Below are 13,565 nucleotides of genomic sequence, written 5' to 3' on the forward strand. Positions count from 1 at the left end.
GAGATAAAGAGGTCCTGGATATAGGGGAGTTTGTTACAGATAGAGCGGGCATTCCATAGGGCGCAAGAGAAGGGCAGAGAAGAGGAGGGGAGTAGAGGAATAGAGATGAGGTTAGAGAGGTCACGGTGAGATCTGTAGAGTTTGGATAATAGTTGGTGAGGAGGGCCAGGATTGGGATTGATGTCACCAGCTGAGAGTAAGAGAAGGAGTAAAAGAGAGCGGAGGAGAGTAGGAGAGGTGTGGCCACGAAGGCGTCGAAGGCGAGAGGTATTTAGGTGGAATGGGGAAGGCAAAATGGAGGGAAGAAAGAGACGGAGATTAAAAGCCAAAAAGGAGGAAGAGGGTAGGAGAGAAGGTGAGGTGATGAAGTCAATGGATGGGAAGTGAGTTCCTGTAGCGGAGAGAGGTAGGGGGTGAGGGAAAAGATTAGGAAGGGACAGAGCTAGGAAGAGAATGTGAATAGGGGCCATAAACGATTAAGGTACTTTAGCAACTGGAAAAAGATTAGATACAAAGAGAAAAATGCCCCGCGCGCCGTTAGGCGCGCGGCACCTAGAGCGGAGGCCCTGAGTGGATCGGGGTGGACCTGGGTGTCACCCCGGAGAAGGCTGTAAGGATATGCAGATGAGCTGCAAGTCCTCCACAGCACCTGAAAGGCAGCCGGTGGTAGAGGTGGGTACCTCTCAGCTGAGGAAAGGCTTACCAGGGGTTAGGCCGAAGCCAGCATTCCTCCCCCTGAGGGTCGCCTGATCCTAGCCAAAAAGCACCTGGGAACTCTGGGCACTTGGAGAGAAGGCCCTGGGAAGGTCGGGGTGGAACTGGAGTCACCCCGGATACAGCTGTGAGGAAATGCAGAAGGGCTGCAAGTCCTCCACAGCACCTGGTGGGAGCGCTGGGCACCTAGAGCGGAGGCCCTGAGTGGAGCGGGGTGGACCTGGGTGTCACCCCGGAGAAGGCTGTAAGGATATGCAGATGAGCTGCAAGTCCTCCACAGCACCTGAAAGGCAGCCGGTGGTAGAGGTGGGTACCTCTCAGCTGAGGAAAGGCTTACCAGGGGTTAGGCCGAAGCCAGCATTCCTCCCCCTGAGGGTCGCCTGATCCTAGCCAAAAAGCACCTGGGAACTCTGGGCACTTGGAGAGAAGGCCCTGGGAAGGTCGGGGTGGAACTGGAGTCACCCCGGATACAGCTGTGAGGAAATGCAGAAGGGCTGCAAGTCCTCCACAGCACCTGGTGGGAGCGCTGGGCACCTAGAGCGGAGGCCCTGAGTGGATCGGGGTGGACCTGGGTGTCACCCCGGAGAAGGCTGTAAGGATATGCAGATGAGCTGCAAGTCCTCCACAGCACCTGAAAGGCAGCCGGTGGTAGAGGTGGGTACCTCTCAGCTGAGGAAAGGCTTACCAGGGGTTAGGCCGAAGCCAGCATTCCTCCCCCTGAGGGTCGCCTGATCCTAGCCAAAAAGCACCTGGGAACTCTGGGCACTTGGAGAGAAGGCCCTGGGAAGGTCGGGGTGGAACTGGAGTCACCCCGGATACAGCTGTGAGGAAATGCAGAAGGGCTGCAAGTCCTCCACAGCACCTGGTGGGAGCGCTGGGCACCTAGAGCGGAGGCCCTGAGTGGATCGGGGTGGACCTGGGTGTCACCCCGGAGAAGGCTGTAAGGATATGCAGATGAGCTGCAAGTCCTCCACAGCACCTGAAAGGCAGCCGGTGGTAGAGGTGGGTACCTCTCAGCTGAGGAAAGGCTTACCAGGGGTTAGGCCGAAGCCAGCATTCCTCCCCCTGAGGGTCGCCTGATCCTAGCCAAAAAGCACCTGGGAACTCTGGGCACTTGGAGAGAAGGCCCTGGGAAGGTCGGGGTGGAACTGGAGTCACCCCGGATACAGCTGTGAGGAAATGCAGAAGGGCTGCAAGTCCTCCACAGCACCTGGTGGGAGCGCTGGGCACCTAGAGCGGAGGCCCTGAGTGGATCGGGGTGGACCTGGGTGTCACCCCGGAGAAGGCTGTAAGGATATGCAGATGAGCTGCAAGTCCTCCACAGCACCTGAAAGGCAGCCGGTGGTAGAGGTGGGTACCTCTCAGCTGAGGAAAGGCTTACCAGGGGTTAGGCCGAAGCCAGCATTCCTCCCCCTGAGGGTCGCCTGATCCTAGCCAAAAAGCACCTGGGAACTCTGGGCACTTGGAGAGAAGGCCCTGGGAAGGTCGGGGTGGAACTGGAGTCACCCCGGATACAGCTGTGAGGAAATGCAGAAGGGCTGCAAGTCCTCCACAGCACCTGGTGGGAGCGCTGGGCACCTAGAGCGGAGGCCCTGAGTGGATCGGGGTGGACCTGGGTGTCACCCCGGAGAAGGCTGTAAGGATATGCAGATGAGCTGCAAGTCCTCCACAGCACCTGAAAGGCAGCCGGTGGTAGAGGTGGGTACCTCTCAGCTGAGGAAAGGCTTACCAGGGGTTAGGCCGAAGCCAGCATTCCTCCCCCTGAGGGTCGCCTGATCCTAGCCAAAAAGCACCTGGGAACTCTGGGCACTTGGAGAGAAGGCCCTGGGAAGGTCGGGGTGGAACTGGAGTCACCCCGGATACAGCTGTGAGGAAATGCAGAAGGGCTGCAAGTCCTCCACAGCACCTGGTGGGAGCGCTGGGCACCTAGAGCGGAGGCCCTGAGTGGATCGGGGTGGACCTGGGTGTCACCCCGGAGAAGGCTGTAAGGATATGCAGATGAGCTGCAAGTCCTCCACAGCACCTGAAAGGCAGCCGGTGGTAGAGGTGGGTACCTCTCAGCTGAGGAAAGGCTTACCAGGGGTTAGGCCGAAGCCAGCATTCCTCCCCCTGAGGGTCGCCTGATCCTAGCCAAAAAGCACCTGGGAACTCTGGGCACTTGGAGAGAAGGCCCTGGGAAGGTCGGGGTGGAACTGGAGTCACCCCGGATACAGCTGTGAGGAAATGCAGAAGGGCTGCAAGTCCTCCACAGCACCTGGTGGGAGCGCTGGGCACCTAGAGCGGAGGCCCTGAGTGGATCGGGGTGGACCTGGGTGTCACCCCGGAGAAGGCTGTAAGGATATGCAGATGAGCTGCAAGTCCTCCACAGCACCTGAAAGGCAGCCGGTGGTAGAGGTGGGTACCTCTCAGCTGAGGAAAGGCTTACCAGGGGTTAGGCCGAAGCCAGCATTCCTCCCCCTGAGGGTCGCCTGATCCTAGCCAAAAAGCACCTGGGAACTCTGGGCACTTGGAGAGAAGGCCCTGGGAAGGTCGGGGTGGAACTGGAGTCACCCCGGATACAGCTGTGAGGAAATGCAGAAGGGCTGCAAGTCCTCCACAGCACCTGGTGGGAGCGCTGGGCACCTAGAGCGGAGGCCCTGAGTGGATCGGGGTGGACCTGGGTGTCACCCCGGAGAAGGCTGTAAGGATATGCAGATGAGCTGCAAGTCCTCCACAGCACCTGAAAGGCAGCCGGTGGTAGAGGTGGGTACCTCTCAGCTGAGGAAAGGCTTACCAGGGGTTAGGCCGAAGCCAGCATTCCTCCCCCTGAGGGTCGCCTGATCCTAGCCAAAAAGCACCTGGGAACTCTGGGCACTTGGAGAGAAGGCCCTGGGAAGGTCGGGGTGGAACTGGAGTCACCCCGGATACAGCTGTGAGGAAATGCAGAAGGGCTGCAAGTCCTCCACAGCACCTGGTGGGAGCGCTGGGCACCTAGAGCGGAGGCCCTGAGTGGATCGGGGTGGACCTGGGTGTCACCCCGGAGAAGGCTGTAAGGATATGCAGATGAGCTGCAAGTCCTCCACAGCACCTGAAAGGCAGCCGGTGGTAGAGGTGGGTACCTCTCAGCTGAGGAAAGGCTTATATGAGTCATATATTTGTTTGATGTTACCAATAAACTATTTTTAACCGCACGTCCGTCTCTGCGTTTGGAAAGAGCCTACCTTCCCCACTCCCTCTCTGCTGTTCCATTATACATATAAAGTATCACATACCATGTAAAATGAGTTTATCTTGTTAGGCAGACTGGATGGACCGTAGAGGTCTTTATCTGTCGTCATTTACTATGTTACTATGATCCAAGATACGTGCCCAAATTGTCTAACAAGTCAATCAATAATTGAGTGCTAATTTGCACTAATTAGCACCAATTTGGATTTGGGCGCACACTGCTATGCACTATTCTAAAATAATGTGCAGCCAAATCCCACAGCATGCAACACGTGGCCATGGGAGGTCCATGGGCAGGTCAGGGGTATTCCTAAAATGTCCACTCAGTATTATAGAATACTGAGGATATGCGCACAAATTGGGCACCAGGAATTACACTTTGTTTCAGCAGGTGTAAATCCTAAAATCAGGCACTAAAATTGGCACTCAATAGTATTCTATAATGGGCGCCCATCTCTGGGTAAATCAGCTACATCCCAGGATACTGCTTAGACAGATTTTGCCAGGCCTTCTAGAGGATGTGTATAATAGATCATTGAAGAATGGAGAAATACCACAAGATTGGAGAAAGGCTGATGTGGTCTCTCTATATACAAAAGCAGTAACAGAGAAGAGGTGAGACACTACAGACCGGTGAAACTTACTTCTGTGGCAGGGAAGGTAATAGAGATGCTGCTGAAGGAAGGGATGGTCAAACTTTATATAATCCAATGAGTTACAAAATCCAAAGCAACATGGCTTTACCAAAGGCAAAGTGTGTAAAACAAATCTGATTGGTTTCTTTGAGTGACAAAGGAACTGGACTGAGGACGTGTGCTGAATGTAGTCTACTTAGATTTCAGCAAAGTCTCTTATACTGTTCCTTATAAGAGGCTCATAAGTAAAGAGTGACTTGAGGATGGGACCCAAGGTAGTAAATTAGATCAGAAATTGATGGATTGACAGGTGTGGCAAATCTTCGTGTCATCCGCAAAAAGGCAAACTTTACCTTGTAAGCCTTAGGCAATGTCACTCACAAATATATTGAATAGAATCAGCCCCAGCACCGATCCCTGAGGCACTCCACTACTCACCTTTCCCTCGTCCGAGCGAACTCCATTTACCACCACCCTCTGGCGTCTGCCCTTCAACTAGTTCACCACTTCGGGACCTATCTTCTGCACATCTAGTTTATTCACGAGCCTCCTGTGGGGAACCGTGTCAAAAGCTTTGCTGAAATCTAAGTAGATTACGTCCATAGCATGTTAAAATGTTAATTTGTGTTATCGCCTTTTTATGTTACCGTATTTTTCGGACTATAAGACGCACCGGACCATAAGACGCACCTAGGTTTTAGAGGAGGGAAATAGGAAAAAAAAAATTTCCTCTTTCCCTCCTCTAAAACCTAGGTGCTCCGGTGCGTCTTGTCCGGGTTTTGGACCTCCGTCCCGTACTTACAGGATTCCATGTTCCCTGGTGGTCCAGTGACGTCGGGGCAGGAAAGAGATTCTCGGCGGCCATTTTGAATCTCGCCGAGACCGTCAGAAAGCATTGAGAAGCACGGAGAGCAGCGCGATGGGCAGGAAAGAGGGGGCTCTTTCCTGCCCCGACGTCACTAGACCACCAGGGAACATGGAATCCTGTAAGTACGGAACGGAGGTCCAAAAACGCTACCTTCGGACTATAAGACGCACCCCCCATTTTCCTCCCAAATTTTGGGGGAAAAAAGTGCGTCTTATAGTCCGAAAAATACGGTAATTACTAGTAAAAAAAGCCCCGTTTCTGATGCAAATGAAACGGGGGCTAGCAAGGTTTTCTTCTGTGTGCATGTGGGAGTGTGTGTGTCCCTGCCCTCTGCCCTCTCTCCCCTCCCCCCTCTGAGTCCTTCACTGTTACAGAGAGAGCGATTTGATTTCCTGCTTTGCTGTCCCCTCCCCTCTCTGAGTCCTTCACTGTCACAGAGAGAGCGATTTGATTTCGTGCTTTGCTGTGTTTTTTCCTTCACTGTTTGTGTTACAGAGAGAGCGAGGGCGGGGCAGACACTCATGGGGAAACCGGATATCTCTCCCCCTTCACACTTCCGGCTGGAGGCTTCATAGAACGTTGGTGGTGCCTTTTATATATAGAGATTTATTTATAGGAATTCATTGTACTGTTTTTAATATGTGATATGTCAATGTATGATATATTTTATCTATTTTTATGTTGTTATTTTTTAAACCCCTGACACAGGCATATTCACACCGAAACACCGTTGGGCCATATTCCGAATAAATTTCCTTTATTGTCCCAGTCTTGAAGGCCCTTGTGTGCTTTTTTTGGTTTGGTTTGTGTACCCTTGCTCCCTCTTTTGTTTTCTGCAATATATTTGTGAGCAATATTGTCAGGTTAGAAAGAAAATGGGTGATGGGAACACTGGCAACAGAGAGGACACCCCAAAGGTAGTGGAATGCATGAGAAGTGACCTACAAAAATTAGAAGCTCGGGTTAATGCTTGGAAGTTAAGCTTTAATGCAAAGAAATGTAGGGTGATGCATATGGAGTACAGAAATCCAAAAGAGTTGCATGCGATAGGAGGCGAGAGGCTGATGTGCACAGACAAGGAAAAAGACCTTGGTGTGATACTGTCTCAGGATATCAAGGTTGTGAAACAATGTGACAAGGCAGTGGCCAAGGCTACTGCACTGAAAGTGGTGCAACCAGCAGAAAAAAGGAGGTGATAATACCCCTGTAGAAGTTGTTGGTGACACTATATTTGGAGTATTGTGTTCAGTTTTCAAGGACATGACTTGCCAAGAACATGAAAAGCCTTGAAATCATTCAGAGGAAAGCATCCAAAATGGTATGGGGTTTGTACCAGTGGACAAATGAGAAGAGACTTGAATATGTATACCCTGGAGGAAAGACACGGGAGATATGATACAGACATTTAAATTCTTGAGAAAAGATAAGGAACATAATTCTTCCCAAAAATGGAGAGGGTACAGAACTAGAGGACATGAAACAAAGTTGCAAAGAGGAAATGTTTAAAACATTGGAAAATACTTTTTCATGGAGAGGGTGATGCATGTCTGGAATGCTCTTCCACAGGAAGAGGTGAGGTCAAAAACAGTGACAAAATTCAAAAAGGTGTGGGGTAAACACAGACATTCCTTATATGGCATAAAAATGGAATAAAAGTATACAACATTTCACTCACACTTTAAAGAAAAAAAAGTGGTGGTGGGGGAGGGAGGGTAAACTGCACCGGGTTTCAGTTATAAGGATTATTTATCTAAAGATGATAACCAGCATAGAGTTCTAGGCACAACCCTGGTCACCATTCTGAGCAGACTGGGTGGGCCATTCTAGTCTTTATCTGCTGTCATTTACTATGTTCACTGATACATGCTAATTAATTAATTGATTGCTTGAAGAGGAGCTTTTTGACCCATAATTATACCTGGAATGCCCTCCCATGGAAGGTGATGGAGATGAAAATGTAACAGAATTCAAAAATTTGTGGGATAAACACAAAGGAATACTGTATAGGAAGTGTGGAACCAAACAAACTTAGATGGCAACACCAGTAATTAGGAAGTGAAGCCAGAGCTGGGCAGATTCCTACAGTCTGTACCCTGATTTTGGCTGGATAAATTCAGCTTCCGTAACTGGAGAACAAGGCCAGTGACGTGTAGACTTCTATGGTCTGTGCCCTGAAATGGCAAGGAGAAATCAAGATAAAGTATGCATATCATACCTTATACTATGAGTTTATCTTGTTGGGCAGACTGTATGGACCGTACAGGTCTTTATCTGCTGTTCTGCTATGTTACTATGTTACCTCATTGCTCAGAGCCTTTTCTAAATAGCATGAGCATAGAGCTATGAAAATTCTGAGGTCTTTTCTCCCTAGATACATATATCCACTAGAGAGAAAATGTATTATATTTATGTTGGTTTGCCATTCATCTGCCACACAATTGTGATTTTCTTTTGATGCATATACAGATTCTGGAGGAACAGACTTAGGACTGGGGAGAAGATTCATCTTTCGGCAGGAAAACAATCCTGAGTACAAAGCAAAAGCACCAGTGGAGTGACTCAGCAAGAAAAAAGTGAATGACCTTGTGTAGCCAAGTTAAAGCCTAGACCTGAATCCAACTGAAAGTCTGTGGTAAGAAGATTGCAATCCACATACAATCCTCAGCCAACCTGAAAGACCTCAAGCTATTCATAATTAAAGTGTATGTTGTAAACAGCAGTGAAATAAATTCAGTACACCTTTGTACTTATTAGCTGATTCTTCTATTACAATGTTTGGAATAGGTTTTTGATATGCATAATGCTTGTATTGTTATTATGCATTGTAAACTGCTTTAATACAGTGTTGTGAAAGGCAGTATATAATTAATTCAAATCAAATCAAGCACATTATAAAAAAAGATGCACTCAAGCTCCAGATGGGAAAAAGGTCACCTGCTGGTACAAGAGCAGCACTAAGGAGTTGAAACTTAAAAATGACTTCCCTCTTTCCCCTGCCCCTTCCTCCTCAGCTACCTGATAGGGAGCCTAAAGATGCCCTGGTAATCTTCTGGGGTATAGTCACAAAAAGAAAATCACAGAATATCTTTGAAACTTCCATTCAAATTTTACAGTCACAAAATCCAAAGCAGGGGCAGACTGACCATTTGGCCAACCGAGCACTGCCTGAGGGCCCAGGGCAGTGGGGAGACCAGTACTTCCCTCCAACACGCACGACATCCCTCTCTCCCCAGGGACCAGCACTGGGACGCCCCCTCTCTCTCCCCCTCCTGCACTCCCATCTCCAAACCCCCTCCCCATCCACCCACCCGCCTGGAATGAGAAAAGAGCTTCCAATCCAAGTGGTAAAAAGATGGGGAAGGAGAAGCCAAATCCGCACTTACTATTCTGAGGCCTTATCTGCTGATGCCAGAACTTCTCTCTGCCACAACACACCCTTCTTGTGAACTAAGTTCCTTCTTCCACAAGGGCATGCCGTGGCAGAGGAAAGTTCCAGCATCAGTGGACCAGGCCTCAGGATAGTAAGTGCGTCCTCGGTTTCTCTTTCCCCTTCTTACTGCTTGGCTTGGAAGCTCTTTTCTTGCTCCAGGTGGGGGTCACCTGTGCTGACCTGTGTTAAATAATAATTTGTAGGTGGATGGCAGTGAACAGAAAGGGGCTGAAAGAACACCAAAGAAACGTATTGCCTAGCTGCCCAGATCACTGTCAGTCATCAAAATATATCCATATGACTGCAGAATCACATCTACTGGAGGAGAAATCTTTTGGGGTGAAAATTAGAAGGTATCATATACTTCTGCCTTTGCACTTGTCATCAACTTCTCATGCTATCTCCAACCACTGGCGTAGCCAGGATTCAATTTTTGAGGGTGCCCAGGAGTAAACTGGGGGGGCACTGCATTTTAAATCTACTCCCTCCCTTCCCCCACCGCATTATTAATTTTACCTTTGCTGGCGGGATGTCCAATCCCCACCGGCTGATGAGATCAGCTGCCTGGAACTGCCCCAGTGCGTCCTCCTTTCCAGCCACCAATGTGGCACAAACTGAGCATGCACGAGGAATACTGGTGTCAGCGGCTGGAAAGGAGGATGAAGCTGACTTCACTGCTGAGGAAGCAGTGGGGCAATTCCAGGCAGCGCATTTCATCCGATGGTGGGGATTGAGCACCACTGCCAGCCATTCAGCAGGCACTTTGGGTTGTGGAGGGGCTCTGAGCCCAAACTGTAGGGGTCCAGACCCATCTCTCGGCTATGCCTCTGTCTCCAACATTGTACCCAAATTATACTGCAAAATACTTCTGCAAAGAATCTAGATATTGCGCATTTCTTCCTGTTTGGCTATGAAACTGTTTTCAAGAAGCCATGGTAAGATATATTTGGGAAGAATGTTTTCCATTTAAAAAAAATTGTTTTTCTAACTTAATTAAATAATTCATTAACTGTGACCCAAGTATTTTGAACTTTCACAGTACAATTTGGGCAATGCTGGCAAAATTTTGGATGTTTCTATAGAAAGTTTCCAAAATTTACAGGTAATAAATATAAATAAAACAGAGAAAAGAAAATAAGGTACCCTTTTTATTGGACTGACTAAATACATTCTTTGATTAGCTTAAATATTATTTTCTTTTCTCTGTTTTGTTTTATTAGACTAATACAGCTACCACACTCCACTTTACTCAAATTTTACAGGAATTCCAATTTGAAAACAATGTATTTGGTGGCTTGCCTTCTAGTAACAGTACTGCAAGACTACAGTTAGGTGTCAGAGGAACCATTTTGAGCAAGAGTTGCCAAAGGGGAAGGAGTGACTCAGGATTGCTCCTGCTCCCTGCTACACACCAAACTGTCCTGGTAAGAGGCAGGGGGGTTTGGGGGAGGTCCAGGGGAGCAAACTTTTTAAAAAATAAATTGGTGGATCCCAGGAGGTAGAGAAGTATGTAAGCGATGGTGGAGGGGTGGGGGGGGGTATTTCTGGTACACTTGGCATATTAGGTAATTCGCAATTAGCATGGATACACTTAATGCCTCCTGTTAAGGCTGCGGTGTGCACCCATGCTAACTACACAAGTGACAGCGTGAGCTAAAGTGCCGTACATTAACTGCAGTCCTTGAACATTTCCTGCCCAGTGCCCACTAATGCTCTATGCAATTAACATGTGAATTAGTTTGTGCTGTTATGCCAGTGCGGTAAAAGTAACTGCTCTGCACACTTTAGTAACCATGACCAAACACAACTTTTTCAGTGTTCCATAACACACTTACCTCAGTGAGCAAAAGTAGGGATAAACACAGCTGCTGGGTCACTGTTTTGAAAATGATCCAAAGCAGGTGCCAGAAATAGCACTTTTTACTTTTAAAGCAGTTCACCAGTGAAAAAAGTGACTGCCACAAGGGGTCATATACTAACAACGCATGCTCACACCATTAATACACATTACTGTATTTGCCACAGGGTACATTGTATAAAATGATGCTATTTTCTGAAAAAGCTATCCTAAAACTCAATACAGTGACTATGAAAAAAGTGGGGGTTTAAATTGATGAACTGAGCATTATTTCCTGGAAGCCACACTCATGGAATTTTAAAGATTTTGGGCCCTGTTTACTAAACGTGCCCTAGCGTTTTTAGCATGTGCTAACTGTGTAGGAATATTATGAGCGCCTACACAGTTAGTGTATGCTAATGGTTAACATGTGCTAAAAACGCTAACGTGCCTCTAGATTGGCTTCGTAAATAGGGCCAATTTGCTATTGAAGGCCAGCTTTACTGGAACACACTGGATATTCTCAACAATATTTAGTAGGCATGCATGATGTTACCTTGTCTTACAAATCCCACTGTACAACCATAAATTAAAACGTGTTTAATCATAGCAAGCTCTTTAGTTTCATCAATGCGATTTAGCAGCCAGAATCAAAAAATGGATTACATTGGACTCTTTTCTTTCATCAAAGGTTTGTTAATTATAGCTATAAATAACCACAGTAGTTTGGTTTTAGCAGCTGTTATGTTAATTCGTATTTGTATTGATTTTGTCTAACTTCAAGTTAAAATAATAAAAAGAATTTTTTTAAAACGTGTTGAATTATTCTGGGATAAAGTTTAGTTGACTATACAATAATATCTTTCATTATCTTAAAATCAGCTCTACCATCTTTAACAATTCATGTATCTCATAAACCTTTATTGGACATACTTATATCAAGTGCTATCCAATCCATTCTAGGATCCTGGAAAAATGCTAAGAACTTGAATGACATTTTCTGGTGGCACACAGTGTGTCAAATACACAAATCTGAATTAAAGGTTTCAGAAAAAAAATCTATATCAGAAAATTAAACAAATCTGATCTCCAATGGAACTCTATTTATACTACACATATTTTTTTCCCATTGAGGAAAAGAAAATTATTTGTATAATAATTATTTGTGTATGCTCTTCCCTATGTTTGCCTGAATATTTCTTTGTATTTCAGTTTATTACTATGTTTCTGTTTAAATGCTAACTTTTCAATAAAATATTTGAACTTAAAAAACTTGTTTAAAATACTGTGCTCACTGAAATGGTAAGATGTTCACGCTTTATAATAAAACTAGTAAAAAAAGGCCTGTTTCTGACACAAATGAAACGGGCGCTAGCAAGGTTTTCTTCGGCTCCCCTGCAGCCACCCACGTCCAGCGACCCTCCTCTCCCCCTGCAGCCACCCATGTCCAGCGACCCTCCTCTCTCCCTGTGCCCACTGCAGCCACCCATGTCCAGTGAACCTCCTCTCTCCCCTGCCCCCCTGCAGCTGTAGGAGCCACCCATGTCCAGCGACCCCCCTGCCCGCCCTGCAGCCACCCATGTCCAGCGACCCTCCTCTCTCTCCTGCCCCCCCTCCAGCCACCCATGTCCAGCGACCCTCCTCTGGACTTGGTTCAGCTGTGAGGCATGTTCCCCCCCCCCCCCACCGGGTTCTGAAGTTAACATCATAATGGCTATGGTGATGTCAGCCTAGCAGACCAACTCGGAATGAGCCACAATCCCAGGCAAGTCAGAACGTTGGAGGTGAGAATTATTATATAGGATAAACCACAACGGACAACATTCACACTGAGTTAGATACTGTTAACTTAATAATTAGCTCCTGGAGGAAAAAGTAGCAAGTCAGAAATATTAGTAAAGGGGATCATAAACCAGAAGTTTCCTAGTTTCTAATCCAGACTTAACTAATAATTTACAGTGTGACCTTGGACAAGTCACAGTAACTGCCAGCTCAGCAACTTACTAGATAATAGATGCTATGGCAATAACATGACAAAAATTTTTTAACTTACACAAATACCTGCAAAGTTTACATTCTCTACACAAGATGCAATCAACATTTATATCATATAATCAAAGGCTTACACAAAGGAAATCCTCTTTAAATTAAAGGAATCAGGGCATATTATAATTATCAAAGGCTTTTCTACTATGCTAAATTCAAGAATTCTAAATTACTTAAATCTGGAAAATTCTATAATTACTACATTAATAACTGGAGCTCTAAAACATCTCATAGGCCTCCAATTAAGCAACGAATAAACCTGTAATTTTACTAGCATAACTCAATCAAAGCAGCATTAGGAGGAATAAATATTTTTAGGACCTTAACCCAACTTCCCAACTAAGCTGATCAAATTTATCATGTAAGCAGACTTCAGAACAATTACTGCCTCCCTTTTTTTTCTTTAAAGAGTTTTTAGCTCTTTTTTTAATGCTTATTATATGTGAATTAGTCACAAGTTACTGGAACACAAATAAATTCAGAACCCAGTATATTTCTCCTACTCCTCAATACAAGAAAAGCAATGGAGAAGAACCTCAGCGCACGATTTCAATGAAATCCAGACTCCACAACAGTGAAGCGTTTGGTCAGCAGGGGACTGGGGAGCCGTCGGAGGGGAGCAGCTGATGACCAGACACAGAATGGGAGCTGGGCAGCCGTCTCTCACCTGCGGAGCCGGCTCTGCCTGCGCCTCTTCCTCCGGACAATCCTCGATCAGAACTTTGCTCTTGCCGAGTTTCCACATCCTCCGGGCAGGGATTTCTGCGTGTTTAGTCTGCCACTTTGGGGAATTTATGGGGCTTTTAAAATATCTGTTGAAGAAAATAA

At 46.8% G+C, this 13,565-nt stretch overlaps 1 protein-coding gene across 4 annotated transcripts in view; it reads right to left on the reverse strand.

Moving 5' to 3' along the window:
* Positions 1-13,565, reverse strand: part of TDRP (testis development related protein) — a 169,762-nt gene that overhangs the window by 155,358 nt on the left and 839 nt on the right. For all 4 annotated transcript variants that reach the window (XM_030198936.1, XM_030198938.1, XM_030198939.1 and 1 more), the window contains exon 2: positions 13,405-13,549. In XM_030198936.1, coding sequence (XP_030054796.1) covers positions 13,405-13,549 — 145 coding nt within the window. The remainder of the gene's footprint in view (positions 1-13,404; positions 13,550-13,565) is intronic.

The sequence above is a fragment of the Microcaecilia unicolor genome, chromosome 3, assembly GCF_901765095.1.
Source record: "Microcaecilia unicolor chromosome 3, aMicUni1.1, whole genome shotgun sequence".
Taxonomy (NCBI): domain Eukaryota; kingdom Metazoa; phylum Chordata; class Amphibia; order Gymnophiona; family Siphonopidae; genus Microcaecilia; species Microcaecilia unicolor.